Genomic DNA, 13,117 nt, shown 5'->3' on the forward strand with positions numbered 1-13,117 from the left:
AGAAGAGTCTTTAAAAACATTCAAAGAAAAATGGCTATATAAAAAGATTAGATAAATATTGGGGGAGTATACATAACATAAAAAGAACATATTTAGTTCCCTATTTCTATCTATACAACCAAATAGTTGTCAGTTTTTATATAATTTAAATTTTTTATAATAACCATACTGTAGTTTTGTATAAATGTAGTAGCAACGCGGCTGTTTTTATATTATTATTAAATATATTACAGATAGATAGATATTGTACTCTTCAATACTACTTAGTATTATAATCTGGCACCTTTTTATCTATTATTGTACTGTTTACAGAATTGAATGTGTTTCGTTGTATATTAAGAATAAAAATGACTCTTGCCATCGTTAATATGCATGTATTAATGAAAAAGATCTGTCAGTCTGTCACCCTACCCGTGACTTTGCTGATTGCAGGGAAGTCTCGCGTGGTCTCGCGTGATTTTCTCTCCACCCCCACCATCCAGCCCCTCCCCTCTGCTCTTTCCGTCTGTATCTCCCTTCTTTCTCTCTCTGGAACACATGAGATTCTCCTCCCGAAACCTGAACCGCAGCAGCAGAGGCATCGACCCCCCTCCTCCCCACACGCACACACAACATGGCTACAATTGTAACCTCGACCAGGTTTACGGACGAGTATCAGCTTTACGAAGAGCTGGGAAAGTAAGTGCGCGCGACATTGTAGCTGTGTGACGTCATCGGCGCAAGTTACTCTTGTTTGTTTCGTTCCATTCTTTTATTTGGATGTTGACAGCAGGGGGAAATGACTTGCAAAGAGACCCGTAAACCTCTCCGAGAGCCACGCACGGGGGGCTTGATCGGATCAAGACCAGAACTGAGTACAGCACTCAGTTCTGGACTTGATCCGATCAAGCCCCCTGTGCGGATCTAAGCTTGAAACGTTTTAACGGCAGCTTTAAAGGGCTGTACCGGGTTCGAGTAACGTATCTGTAGTGTACAATGTTGAATAGAGTACACACTGTGTTTTGTGTTCACGCCTTGTTTTATTTTAAGGGTTTGCTGATGGGCAGGAACGTTTTCTCGGTTACTTTGAGTATTTGCCTGCCACTTTTTCTCACGTTAACAACGTGCTTTGTTTCATGCTCGTAACCAGAGGTTAAATTATGTTGTTCTGCAGCTGCTCGAAATGATTGCAGCGTAGTGCACTATGTAGTGCACTAAAGAATATGTAGCCGTGTACTTCATATTACAATGAAATATGGACTGTGTCGCACATACAGTTAATCACACTTTAATATCTTATGAGGGGCGCGATAAAGAGGGATTATAAAATCAATAAATGAGCAGTGACGCCTTTCTGAGAATTCAATCTCACTTTTGGGAAGAGCATTACAGCCTTCTGACATGCAGATGCGAAGTGCTCTGCACGCCGCCCATTTTTAGAGGCAAATGTCAGAATTGTAGTAGACAGTGTTGTGCTAAGTCTAATTTTGTTCTGGTTTACACTTCTTTTGTCATACTTCGACGTTTAGTAACGAAACGTTTTGTAAACGAATCGGTCTTTTGTGTCGAATCTCGCCAGTGAATCGGTTTTGTTCGGAATGATTCGTTCAAAATCGGACTGAATCGGTCCAAGGATACTTGACTCAATGTGGAATCATGTCAATTGTATTTGAGTTTCAATTGCATGCAATTACAATAAACAGCGTTTTAGAAGAAACGGTTCTTTGAAGCAAACTACTCACTGCTAATTGTGACCCTGGAAAACAAAACTAGTTTTAAAGTTGCATGTGTATATTTGTAGCAATAGCCAACAATACATTGTATGAGTCAAAATTATCGAAACATCATTAGGATATTAAATAAAGATCGTGTTCCATGAAGATATTTTGTAAATTTCCTTCCAAAAATATATTAAAACTTAAGTTTTGATTAGTAAAATGCATTACTAAGGACTTCATTTGGACAACTTTAAAGGTGATTTTCTCAATATTTCTTTTTTTTTTTTTTTTTTTGCACCCTCAGATTCTCAGATCTCAGCCAAATAAATCGTTCATCAATGGAAAACTTATTTATTCTGTCTGTATAAATGATGACTGGTTTTGTGATCCAGGGTCACAATTTATAATGGAACCGCTGTTACGTCATCAATGACTGACAGCTCTCCCGAGTTTGCAGGAGTCAGTTGTGTTACTTTTCAGGTAAATTAAGCTCTGTGTGTTCTTCGTTCGCAGGGGTGCCTTCTCCGTGGTTCGGAGATGTGTGAAGAAATCCACTGGCCAGGAATATGCTGCTAAAATTATTAACACAAAGAAACTGTCAGCAAGAGGTAAGGCGTTTGATTCAGCACTCTTCCAGAGCACACAATGCAGTGGGATGAAGGTGCTTTGGGTTTTATTTCGCTCAGCGTTTACTGAACAGAAGTTGTTCAGTTGGAGTTTTGTGGCTTTTAGTCCTCCTCTGTTCATTTGAGGCTGTCTGTGTGGTTGCGCACTTGTAAAAGTTGAGTGATTAACTTGTAGCAGATATAGTCGTTTTAGTCATTTGGGAAAACAGCAAAAATATTGATGATTCATCTTGCACTCACAGGCGTATTCATTTATTTGTCCAATAAACTGCTCTCTAGAGTCTCCTCCCCCTAATACCACCTACTTGTGACTATCACTAGACAAAAATAGTGATTAGGCCAATTGACCCTTCACAAAAACCTGCCTTTCTTGGTTATGGTTGCTATGTCTGTCACACAACACGTTCTCACACTGTGAAAAATACATCGCGGAGCAAAGCAGAAACTGACAACACACCAACAGACAAGAGAGAGCAAGTTACTTATGGTATTAAGCATTAAAATGATTTTGGTAATAATTTAAAAAATTCAAACAATAAATACCATTTTGTGGCTCTTTAATATGTTGTGACAGATTATTGCCTTATTAGATGAACTGACACATGAACCGATCGTCTTTTCTTCTTTACTTAAAGTGTGAAAAAAATTAATGCTTATCAGAACGTATTTTATGTCAACCGTAGAAAGACGACATTACATCTAATTTTAAGTTAATCTACTCTCCTGTCTGACTTTGCCGGACAAAATGGCGGATTCTGCGTATGATTGGTCAGATCGCCTGTCAATCAAGCTGTTTGCGAAGGGTCAGCTTGTAGTTGTCCGTTTTTTAATTACTGCATCAAATGGTTAACAGAAGTAGTCCAAAATCTACTGGCAGCCTTATCAATGGACAGGTTTTTTTTGCATTAAAAAGGAGTAGATATTGAGTTAAATATAACATTTTGTGTATATTTCATTTGCTGTAAATGAACTGTATTATTTTTCACTCACACATTAAATTGATCATCAGGTCTCTGTATCATCTTTTAACAACCTTATATTCATATAATCAATATTATATTTAAATATTTTTAATATAAGCTAGAACTGCAAAATTATTATTTATGTGTGTGTAATGTGTATATTTATTATGTATATATAAATACACACACATACATGTATATATTAAGGAAAAATTAGTTAGATTTATATTTAAATATTCATATTTATATATAATATAAATTATATATAAGTGTTTACATACAAATATTTCTATTTTAAATATCTCCATATATGTGTGTATTTATATATACATAAACATACATAGTGCACACATAGTATGCAAACAAACTTATTTTGAATCGATTAATCGCGACTAATCACTTTGACAGCACTGTTTTTTATATTTTCACTTTGATTTTAGTCTTTTTAGTTTTATATGCTTTAAAATATTATTATTATACTGTATATGTACACTGTAAATATATATTGTATATATATATGTAGCTTTAATTAATTTAAGGTTTTAGTGTCAGTACTTTTAGTACTTTAACTCAAACTTAGTTTACTGAAGCATTGCATTTTATTTTTTTAAGTTTTTAATTAATATTTATATTTATTTAATTTTAGCTTTATTTCAATTATCAAAAATGATTTTTAATAGTTATTTTTTTAGTTAACACTAACTACACAGTAGCAATAACAAGCAGTGAACCAGAATTCATGGCTGTGACTTGGACATTGATGCATATGTCTCCAGCTTCCTGTTTCACTAGGAAATACATCAACCTGGGAAAGGAAACTGAACTCCCCCTTACGGCTGCTCTGTACAGACCCGTTTAGCTCGGTAGCTGTGTCTCAAAACCTGGCCTGCTGGGATGGTCGCGGTCCTTCAGATAAAGCCCAGTGCGTTCGTGCTGTTCTAGAGGAAAAACCTAGCAAAAGTGTTTGCCTCTGCCTCTGTCCTGCCCTGTTTTTTCTCAGAACATGAAGAGACGCATGAGAATACGTGCCGTGCCCTGCAGCACAAATCTGGCAAATAGTCCCACCTGCAGTTTTGCAATAATTTTGTGAGCCTTTTTGCGCAAGCATGTGTTTATCAGTACCATGTGGTGTCGCAGAACTTACATGCTTTGTTGTGCAGCTCCTGAAGACGAAAGCTGCTTTCGATTAGAGAAAAAAAAAAAGAGATGGAGCTTAAAAGGGAAAAAAAAGAGCTTTTTTTGAGTCATTACAGTTGAAGAATGAAAAATGGATTTTTCCAGGAACAGACAGATTTTTAAGGTGTGTTTAGAGGCCCTGCGGCGCTTGCTATAGGTTGGATATAGTCATTGGCATGTGTTCATTTCTCTCATTTGAATGAGCTGCTGGTCTGATAAACGGGAAAACTTGCGGTATTGTGGGAATGTCAGAAAGGCCTTTAAGCTGAGTCACACACCGAGGAGGATTCTGGGTCAATTCAGTTGATAGCAAACTTTTTTTATTGCCAGGTGAAAACTGTTCTGAGCCATTGATGATTGTTTGCCTTGGAATTGAATTATGAGTTAAATAAGCATTATTCTCCTGTAGCTTGCTGGAGTTTTGATCTTCTGCGTTATGTATCTAATTGTAACTGCCTCAGCAGGTTGGAGAAACTCATTTGTCATAACGGCAGAAGGTTAGTAAGTGAAGTGTCTGGTGCAGTACGTCTTTCGGGCCTTCCTCGATTTGCTGATTTGCAGTTTTCCATGCCGCTAATGTGAAATTAAGTGGGGCGCGTGGACAGTGAGGGTCTTGTTTATGGCACAGCCATTTTCTTTGTTGAGTGCTCGTCTCCAGCAGCCCGGCCAATTAAGAGAGCGGACCGCGCTTCAGCCGTCCTGTTAGCAGAGCTAGAGGGGCGTGACGGAGTCCCTTGAAGCGCTAATACGGAGATTCTTGAAGGAAAGGTGTGGTTGTTGTCATCCTGGTGTAACTCTATATTCAATTCATCCATGTCTCATTTGAGATGGATGCTTGGTTTAATGTTCCCTCAACTTTCGCTGATGTGTGGGCATTTAATTCTAGTTGAACTCAAATAGATTAATTCTCAGGGGATGGGAATCTAACGATTCGATTTAATGCAATGATTTAGATTCCGCTTAATGAATTTTGTTCCTTAGTGGTTCTGTTAATGATTGTTAGTGCGTCTGAGGAAATAATTGAGCCTAAATAAATTATACCATTTTGTTTATATATTTCTGGACAGTAATACTAAGTATACAATATATTTATAATTATTTCTTGTTTGCTGTCATGGGAATAAATATATGTAAATATGATAATACAGTAGTCAACATTTGAAGTGGATCAAAAAAGTTCATCAAAGTTGTTCTAAGTTGTTTTGGTTTTAGGACAACTTTGATGAAGTGGTTTTGATCCACTTCAAAAGTGAGTACTAATATATATAATAATATATTTTATATATTTATATATATTTTAATGTGAATCATGGAGAATATAATTAATATATAATATAATATAATATCATCTGTAATAATAATAAATAAATAATAAATCACCCTTGGGGAAGAATAAACAGACAGCTTGATATATTTTATTAAAAACTTTATATATTAAGATAAATACCTTTTTAAAAAATCAAATATATTTTGTTTAATTATAAATAAATATCTTTACAAATCTTTTTTAATTTTAAATTTATTTTCTGTCACTTCTAATCAATTTAGTGCCTCCTTGCTGGTAAAAAGTATTAATTTCTTTAAAATAAAATGACACCAAACTTTTGAATGGGAATCTGTATTGATTAAATGAATTATGGAAAATAAAATTAATTTAGGAGATTAAAAGTAACCATAAATCAGATGAAGATCAATGTATTTCCCCCTCGCATTTATGAAAATACAAAAAAAGAAAGAAAAAATACAGTATAAACTTTAAAACTTTTTTTGAAAAGTAAAGAAAAATCAAATATACCTTTTTATTATAAATAAAAAATATTTACAAATCCTTTTTATAGTAAATTTCTTTTCTGTCATGTCTAATCACTTTAAAGCATCCTCCTTGCTGAGAAAAAGTATTAATAAAAAAAAAAATATTTTTTTTTACAGACTTTTAAGAGGTAGCGTATATTAGTTTTATGAATTATGGAAAATACAATTAATTTAGCAGGTTCAAAATAACCATAAATCAGGTAAAGATCAATTTATTCCCCTAGCATTTATGAAAATACAGCAAAAAAATACTTTTTAAAAAATTATAAATACATTTTTTACAAATCTTTTATAATTATAAATTTATTTTCTGTCACTTCTAATCAATTTAATGCCTCCTTCCTGAGAAAAAAGCAATTTCTTAAAAAATTATTTTTACACAATGGTAGTGTATATTATTTATATGAATTATGGAAAATAAAATTGATTTAGCAGGTTTAAAATAACCATAAATTAGGTCAAAATCAATGTATTTCCCCTGACACTTATGAAAATACAGTAAAATAGGGGGAAAAAAGTAGAATTAAAAAAAAATGTTATTTAAAAAAAAGTGTTAAGTGTTTCTGTCACTTCTAATCTATTTAATGCATCCTTGCTGAGAAAAAGTATTAATTTCTTTAAAAAATATTTTTTACAGACTTTAGAATGGTAGTGTATATTATGTATGTGAATTATGAAAAATAAAATGAACTGAGCAGGTTCTAAATAACCATAAATCAGGTAAAAATCAATGTATTTCCCCTAGCATTTATGAAAATACCGTTAAAACAGTAAAAAAGTATAATAGTAATATTATTTCATGACTGTTTTTACTGTATTTTCATTTAAATAAATTAAAAAAAACATTACTTTTTTTTTTACTGACAATAACATTTATTTATTTTATATTTATGTGAATCATGGAAAATATAATTAATGATTAAATATTTTCCAATTTTTCTAAAGTCAAATGGGCAATTTGTTTGATTTATATAATTATAAACATACAAAAATGAATAGAATTTATAAGGTTTTGATAAAAAAAAAAATCCATAGGTTGGACTAATTACCATAAAATTATAAAATAGTATTATTTATTTGCTTCCAGCCAGTCTGACTTTCTCAGAACATTTCATTCAGACTAAGCTTACAACTACAGTTTCATTCACATTGATAAATGAATACAGTGTGTACCAAACATCATTAAATTATTTGACTCTAGTATTAAAAAAAGTATGAACTTTTACCTGCAACATGTTTTGAGGCATTTTGTATATTAAAAAAAATAGGTGAATTAAAGTAGTGTTGCTGAAATGCTTCACTCATTGGTGGTTTCGCCCAAGTGCTTGTTGCAGTAGCTAGGCAACCGCTTTACTCGGGCTGTATTTGATTGGTTGCCGCAAACGAGGAGACTTGAGTTGATAGACTGAGTTGTGGATGAGAACGGACAAAAATCTCCCATAATCCCTTACTGCCTGGTGCCCCGACGTGCACCACACGTCTGCAGAGAAGCAACACGTGAGCCTGGCGGGGGCTTAGAGTAGACGAGTCTCACTCCGCAACACCTACTGCCCAGATCTGTCAAACAACCCTGCTGCTTTTCAAAAACCGGGGTCGTTTTGTTTATAGCGACCTCGGCGTACACAGACCCTGTGCCATATGCAGGAATCCCTTTACTTATGCGCCCAGATAAATATTTGTGTGATTAGTGCTCTGGCCATGTCACATGACGGCCTTATTAGCGGATGGGGGAGGGGTTTTCTGAGCCAAGGAAATGTATGGCGTAATGACAGCAGCTGTGTGCATAACGCTTGCAGCTTGGCTTATATTCTGTCGTTTGGAAACACAAAGGTTGAATGGCTGTAGAAATAGCAGCAGAAGTCCGGTAGACACGTGTCCCCCCCACTGGGGTGCAAACGCTTTCCAAAGGGTCTTCGCTGACTCATGTTCTATAAAGAGGCAGCGTCATAGTGCACAAATTAATATTGCCAAATTACATCTGTTCATTTGAGTAGTGGGGAAAGAATGTTGGATTTTCTTGCTCTTCTTTTTATTTAAAATAAATCATTTAATGTATATTTTTTTTCATTCATTTATTAATTAAAGATTAAACATTAAATAAGTGACCCTTGGGGAAAAAATAAAGAGACGTCTTTATATATTTGAGTAAAAACTTAATATTAAGATAAATACCATTCAGAGGTTTATTTGATCAGAAATTACATCTGTTCATTTAAAAGTTGTGGGGGAAAAATGTGGGATTTTCTGCTGTTTTGTTTATGAAATATATTTTAAAAAGAAAATAATAATAATAATAATAATAAAAAGTATTATATATTTAAGTCATAAATTATTATTATTATATATGAAACATAAATAAGTGAACCTTGGGGAAAAATAAAGAGACCTTTCTCTATACATGTTATTAAAAACGTTATGTTAAGTTAAATACCGTTAAATATTTGATCAAAAAATACAAAATTACGTATGTTCATTTGAGAATTGTGAGGGAAAAAAGTGGTAAAAAGTGTGTATATATATATATAATATATAAAATACTATTATATAGAAAACTGAAACAAAACAGAAAAATTAAAAGATAACTATTGTATAAATAATACAAAAAAATTATTATATTATATTTTATTATTATTATTATAGATGAAATGTAAATAAGTGTCCATTGGGGGAAAAATCAGGAGACATTATATATTTTTATTGAAAACTATATTAAGTGTTTTTTTCTGGTTTTGTTTATGAAATATATTTTAAAAAGAAAATAATAATAATAAAAAGTATTAAATAAGTCATAAATTATTGTTATTTAATATTATTATATATGAAACATAAATAAGTGAACCTTGGGGAAAAATAAAGAGACATTAAAAACATTATTTTAAGTTAAATACTGTTAAATATTTGATCAAAAAATACTAAATTACATATGTTCATTTGAGAGTTGTGAGGGTAAAATGTATATATAATATAAAATACTATTATATAGACAACTGAAAAGAAAACAGAAAAATTAAAAGATAACTATTGTATAAATAATAAATATTTTTAAATACAGTTCAAAGATTTATTTGATCAAAAGATAAGTGTTTAAAAAATAGTAACTACATAAAACTACATTTTTTTTGAATTGATTATATTTAAAAAGAAAATCTTTAACAGCCACATTAACTTCGGAAATTATTCTAATATGCTGCTGATTGGTTGTCAAGAAACATTTCTGATAATTATAAACATTTAAAACAGAAATTGTCAAAAGTAATTAATTTTTAATAAATTAAAAAATACTAAATAAAAAAACAATTAAGTATCAAATATTTGTTTAGAATGAAAATATTATTATTATATTATATAATATTATATAATTAAATCATTTTGATTTTTTCCCTATCATTTCTAATACATGTATTGCTTCCTTGCTGATACAAAGCATCAATTTCTTTTAAAAAATATATTTTTCCTGACACCAAATCTTTAAATGGTAGTGTATATTGTTTGTATGAATTATGGAAAGTAAAATTAATTTAGCAGATTCAAAATAATCATAAATCAGGTGAAGATCAATGTATTTCCCCTTGCCTTTATGAAATTCTACAAAGTGCTTTAGGGATTTTCAATTTGTAGTTTTTTTCCCATAATGAGAAGTCCTTAGGAAAAAAAAAAAAAAAAAAAAAAAAAATATATATATATATATATATATATATATATATATTGTTCTTCTGTACATTTGTTGTTGTATATAGGGAGGTATTTCTAAAAAAAAAAAATTCTTAAATTCTTACTAAATTTTTTTTGTATTTTTTTTTTGTTCTTGCATCCCTACAAACAATTTCCAGTCTAAATGCCTTAACCTCATTCTGTCAAAAATGTGCTTTTCAAGAAACATTTCTGATTATTATAAACATCTAAAACATTTTTTTTTTTTTTAAATATCAAAATTAGTTTGAAACTAAACACTAAACACTTGCAATCAATTTAATGCATCCTTTCTGAGAAGGAAAAGTATTCATTTATTTAAAAAAAATATATTATTACTGACACCAGACGTTTGAATGGTAGTTTATATTACTTGAATATATGAATTATGGAAAATAAAATAAATTTTTGCCGGTTCAAAATCACCGTAAATCAAATGAAGATCAATGATTTCCCCTATATTTGTATACAATTATACAAAGTGCTTTAGGGATTTTCAGATCTATTGATGAATTGCATAAAAAAATTATACAATTATTTTTTAATCTAAGAAAAAAGAAATTTCTTCCCCTCTGATGCAGTGTCTAGTTTTGGCATCTATGCATCTGTCCTCTTCTCTCTTACCTTGCGAGGGGGGATTGCTTTTGTATTGAGGTTAATCCACTTATTTAATTGTATTTCAGAAGCTCAGACCAGAGGGGGATGCCATAACCATCTCTTACCCTGCATTAGTTTTTTTGCCATGTGGTCATAATTTCTCTGTCTTTGCAGACATATGTTGTTTAAACTTCACCTTAAACGGTTACGAAAGCGGCACAGGAGATTCAGACAGCTCCTCGGATCGAGTGGATTCAGTTTAAGCCGCTATTGAGAGGACTTAACCTCCCTAAGGCAGACTTGAGCTCCAGTCCCCTAAATGACTAGATGCTTGTTTTGTTTGACAAAAACCGACACGGAGTCTGAATTACCTCTGAATTTTGTTGTGATACTCTGGCATCTTAACGGCACAGTTCATTTGGCAGATGTCCAAAGAGCTGTACGATTCCTCTCCTGCTGTTTGCACACACAAACATACACCCACAATGTATATATGTTGTGTGTACACTTGCATTATTCCTCTGAAATGGCCTAAAAGGGTGTGACTCCTGCAGTAAAATGATCACATAGTGCTGTCTGAAGACTTGTCCTCTACTATGCGAATTGCTTTGCCTGCCCTACGACATCATACTCTCCCTCTGACTGATCTGACCAGAAGCGTTATAACGCATTTTCATGTCGTGGGCCATTAGGATCACTGTCAGTTATCCCGCATGCATCTTCCTGACTGCTCGCTCCCCAGCGCTTCATCATTGGCGTAGTCATTTCCAGCTGCCTTGTTCGCATTTTTGCCATGCCGCTAGTTCCCCTGGATGAGATTGCAAAAACACAAAGGAAGCTTGTGAAGTAGCACATGTGCATTGCAGATGAAGTCTCTTTGTCACAATGTATTTTTCTCAAGCGTTTTTAATGTATATTTCAGTAATTAGCGAAATATCAATATTTTAAAATTTAATGTGAAAAATGTTTATTTCAGTAGTTTTGTCTTTGTATTGTTTATTGAATTAGGAACCAAGAACCTTTTCTTTTTCACATCAGAAACATACAATGCAACCAGTGTATTTGGATTCCTGAATGAAAGATTCTGAGTCAATTCTTTTTAGTGAATCACTAGTTGTTCATTCAACATGTAGTTAAAGATGTACATTGTTTTTTCTGTCAGCAGTTTTTCATAAATATTTTTTTACATGAAATGCACTACTGTCCAAACAAGTTAGGGGTTGGTACATTTTTTTCGTTGTTTGTTTACTGAAAGTATACACAATATTAGGTTTTTGCCGATATCCGATATTAACGATAGCCGATGCTGACGCCGATATATTTTAATTATAAGCAAATTATTTTTTTTGAAATTTTGGTTAGTTTGTAACAAGAGGTTATTTGTTAAAAATCTTAGAAACCAATCTTTTCATCGAAACAGAAAAATACAATGCAACCAGTGTATTTAGATTCCTGAATGAAAGATTCTAATGAGTCAGTTCTTTCAGCAGTTTTTCATAAATATTTTTTGCATGAAATGTACTACTGTTCCAAAACGTTTGGGGTTGGTACATTTTTGTTGTTTGTTTACTGAAAGTAATGAATACACAATATTAGGTTTTTGCCGATATCTGATATTAACTCATTTTGGCCGATAACCGATGCTGACACCAATATATTTTAATTATAACCAAATTATTTTTAATTTTGGTTAGTTTTTAACAAGAAGTTATTTGTTAAAAATCTTATAAACCAATCTTTTCAGTGAATCAGAAACATACAATGCAACCAGTGTATTTGGATTCCTGAATGAAAGATTCTAATGAGTCAGTTCTTTTTAGTGAATCACTAGTTGTTCATTCAACATGTAGTTAAAGATGTACATTGTTTTTCTGTTAGAAGTTTTTCATAAATATTTTTTACATGAAATGCACTACTGTTCCAAAAAGTTTGGGGTTGGTACATTTTTTTTTTTTTTGTTTACTGAAAGTAATGAATACACTATTAGATTTGTACCGATATCCGATAATAACTCGTTTTGGCCGATAGCCGATGCTGACACTGATATATTTTAATTATAAGCAAATTATTTGTCATTTTGTTTTTTTAAAAGAAGTTATTTCTTAAAAATCGTATAAACCAATCTTTTCATCGAAACAGAAACATACAATGCAATTTAGTGAATCACTAGTTGTTCATTCAACATGTAGTTATAAATATTTTTTTACATGAAATGCACTACTGTCCAAACAAATTTGGGGTTGGTACATTTTTTTTTGTTTGTTTACTAAAAGTAATAAATACATTTATTCAACAAGGATTTAGGGCTGCTTGATTTTGGCAAAAATCATAATCACGATTATTTTGGTCAATATTGTGATCATGATTATTTAACATAATTACAACTGGGTCCAAAACTTTATATTAGTGATTAATTTAAAGATAGCAATACAGCAGAAAAAAAGGATACAAATAAAAAAAAACTGTGCTTTAAAAAAAATAAAATAAAATAAAATATATATATATATATATATATATATATATATATATATATATATATATATATATATATATATAT

At 31.8% G+C, this 13,117-nt stretch overlaps 1 protein-coding gene across 15 annotated transcripts in view; it reads left to right on the top strand.

Annotated features, from left to right (window-relative positions):
- Positions 1 to 512: 512 nt before the first annotated feature.
- Positions 513 to 13,117, top strand: part of camk2g1 (calcium/calmodulin-dependent protein kinase (CaM kinase) II gamma 1) — a 106,584-nt gene continuing 93,979 nt past the window's right edge. For 10 of the 15 annotated variants that reach the window (XM_073827791.1, XM_073827796.1, XM_073827800.1 and 7 more), the window contains exons 1-2: positions 514 to 678; positions 2,211 to 2,305. In XM_073827791.1, the coding sequence (XP_073683892.1) occupies positions 614 to 678; positions 2,211 to 2,305 (160 nt within the window). In that variant the 5' untranslated portion in view covers positions 514 to 613. Of the gene's footprint in view, positions 679 to 2,210; positions 2,306 to 13,117 lie in introns of all 15 variants that reach the window. The other 5 variants (XM_073827801.1, XM_073827804.1, XM_073827802.1 and 2 more) reach the window with 2 other exon arrangements.

This window comes from Garra rufa, chromosome 22 (assembly GCF_049309525.1).
Source record: "Garra rufa chromosome 22, GarRuf1.0, whole genome shotgun sequence".
NCBI lineage: Eukaryota > Metazoa > Chordata > Actinopteri > Cypriniformes > Cyprinidae > Garra > Garra rufa.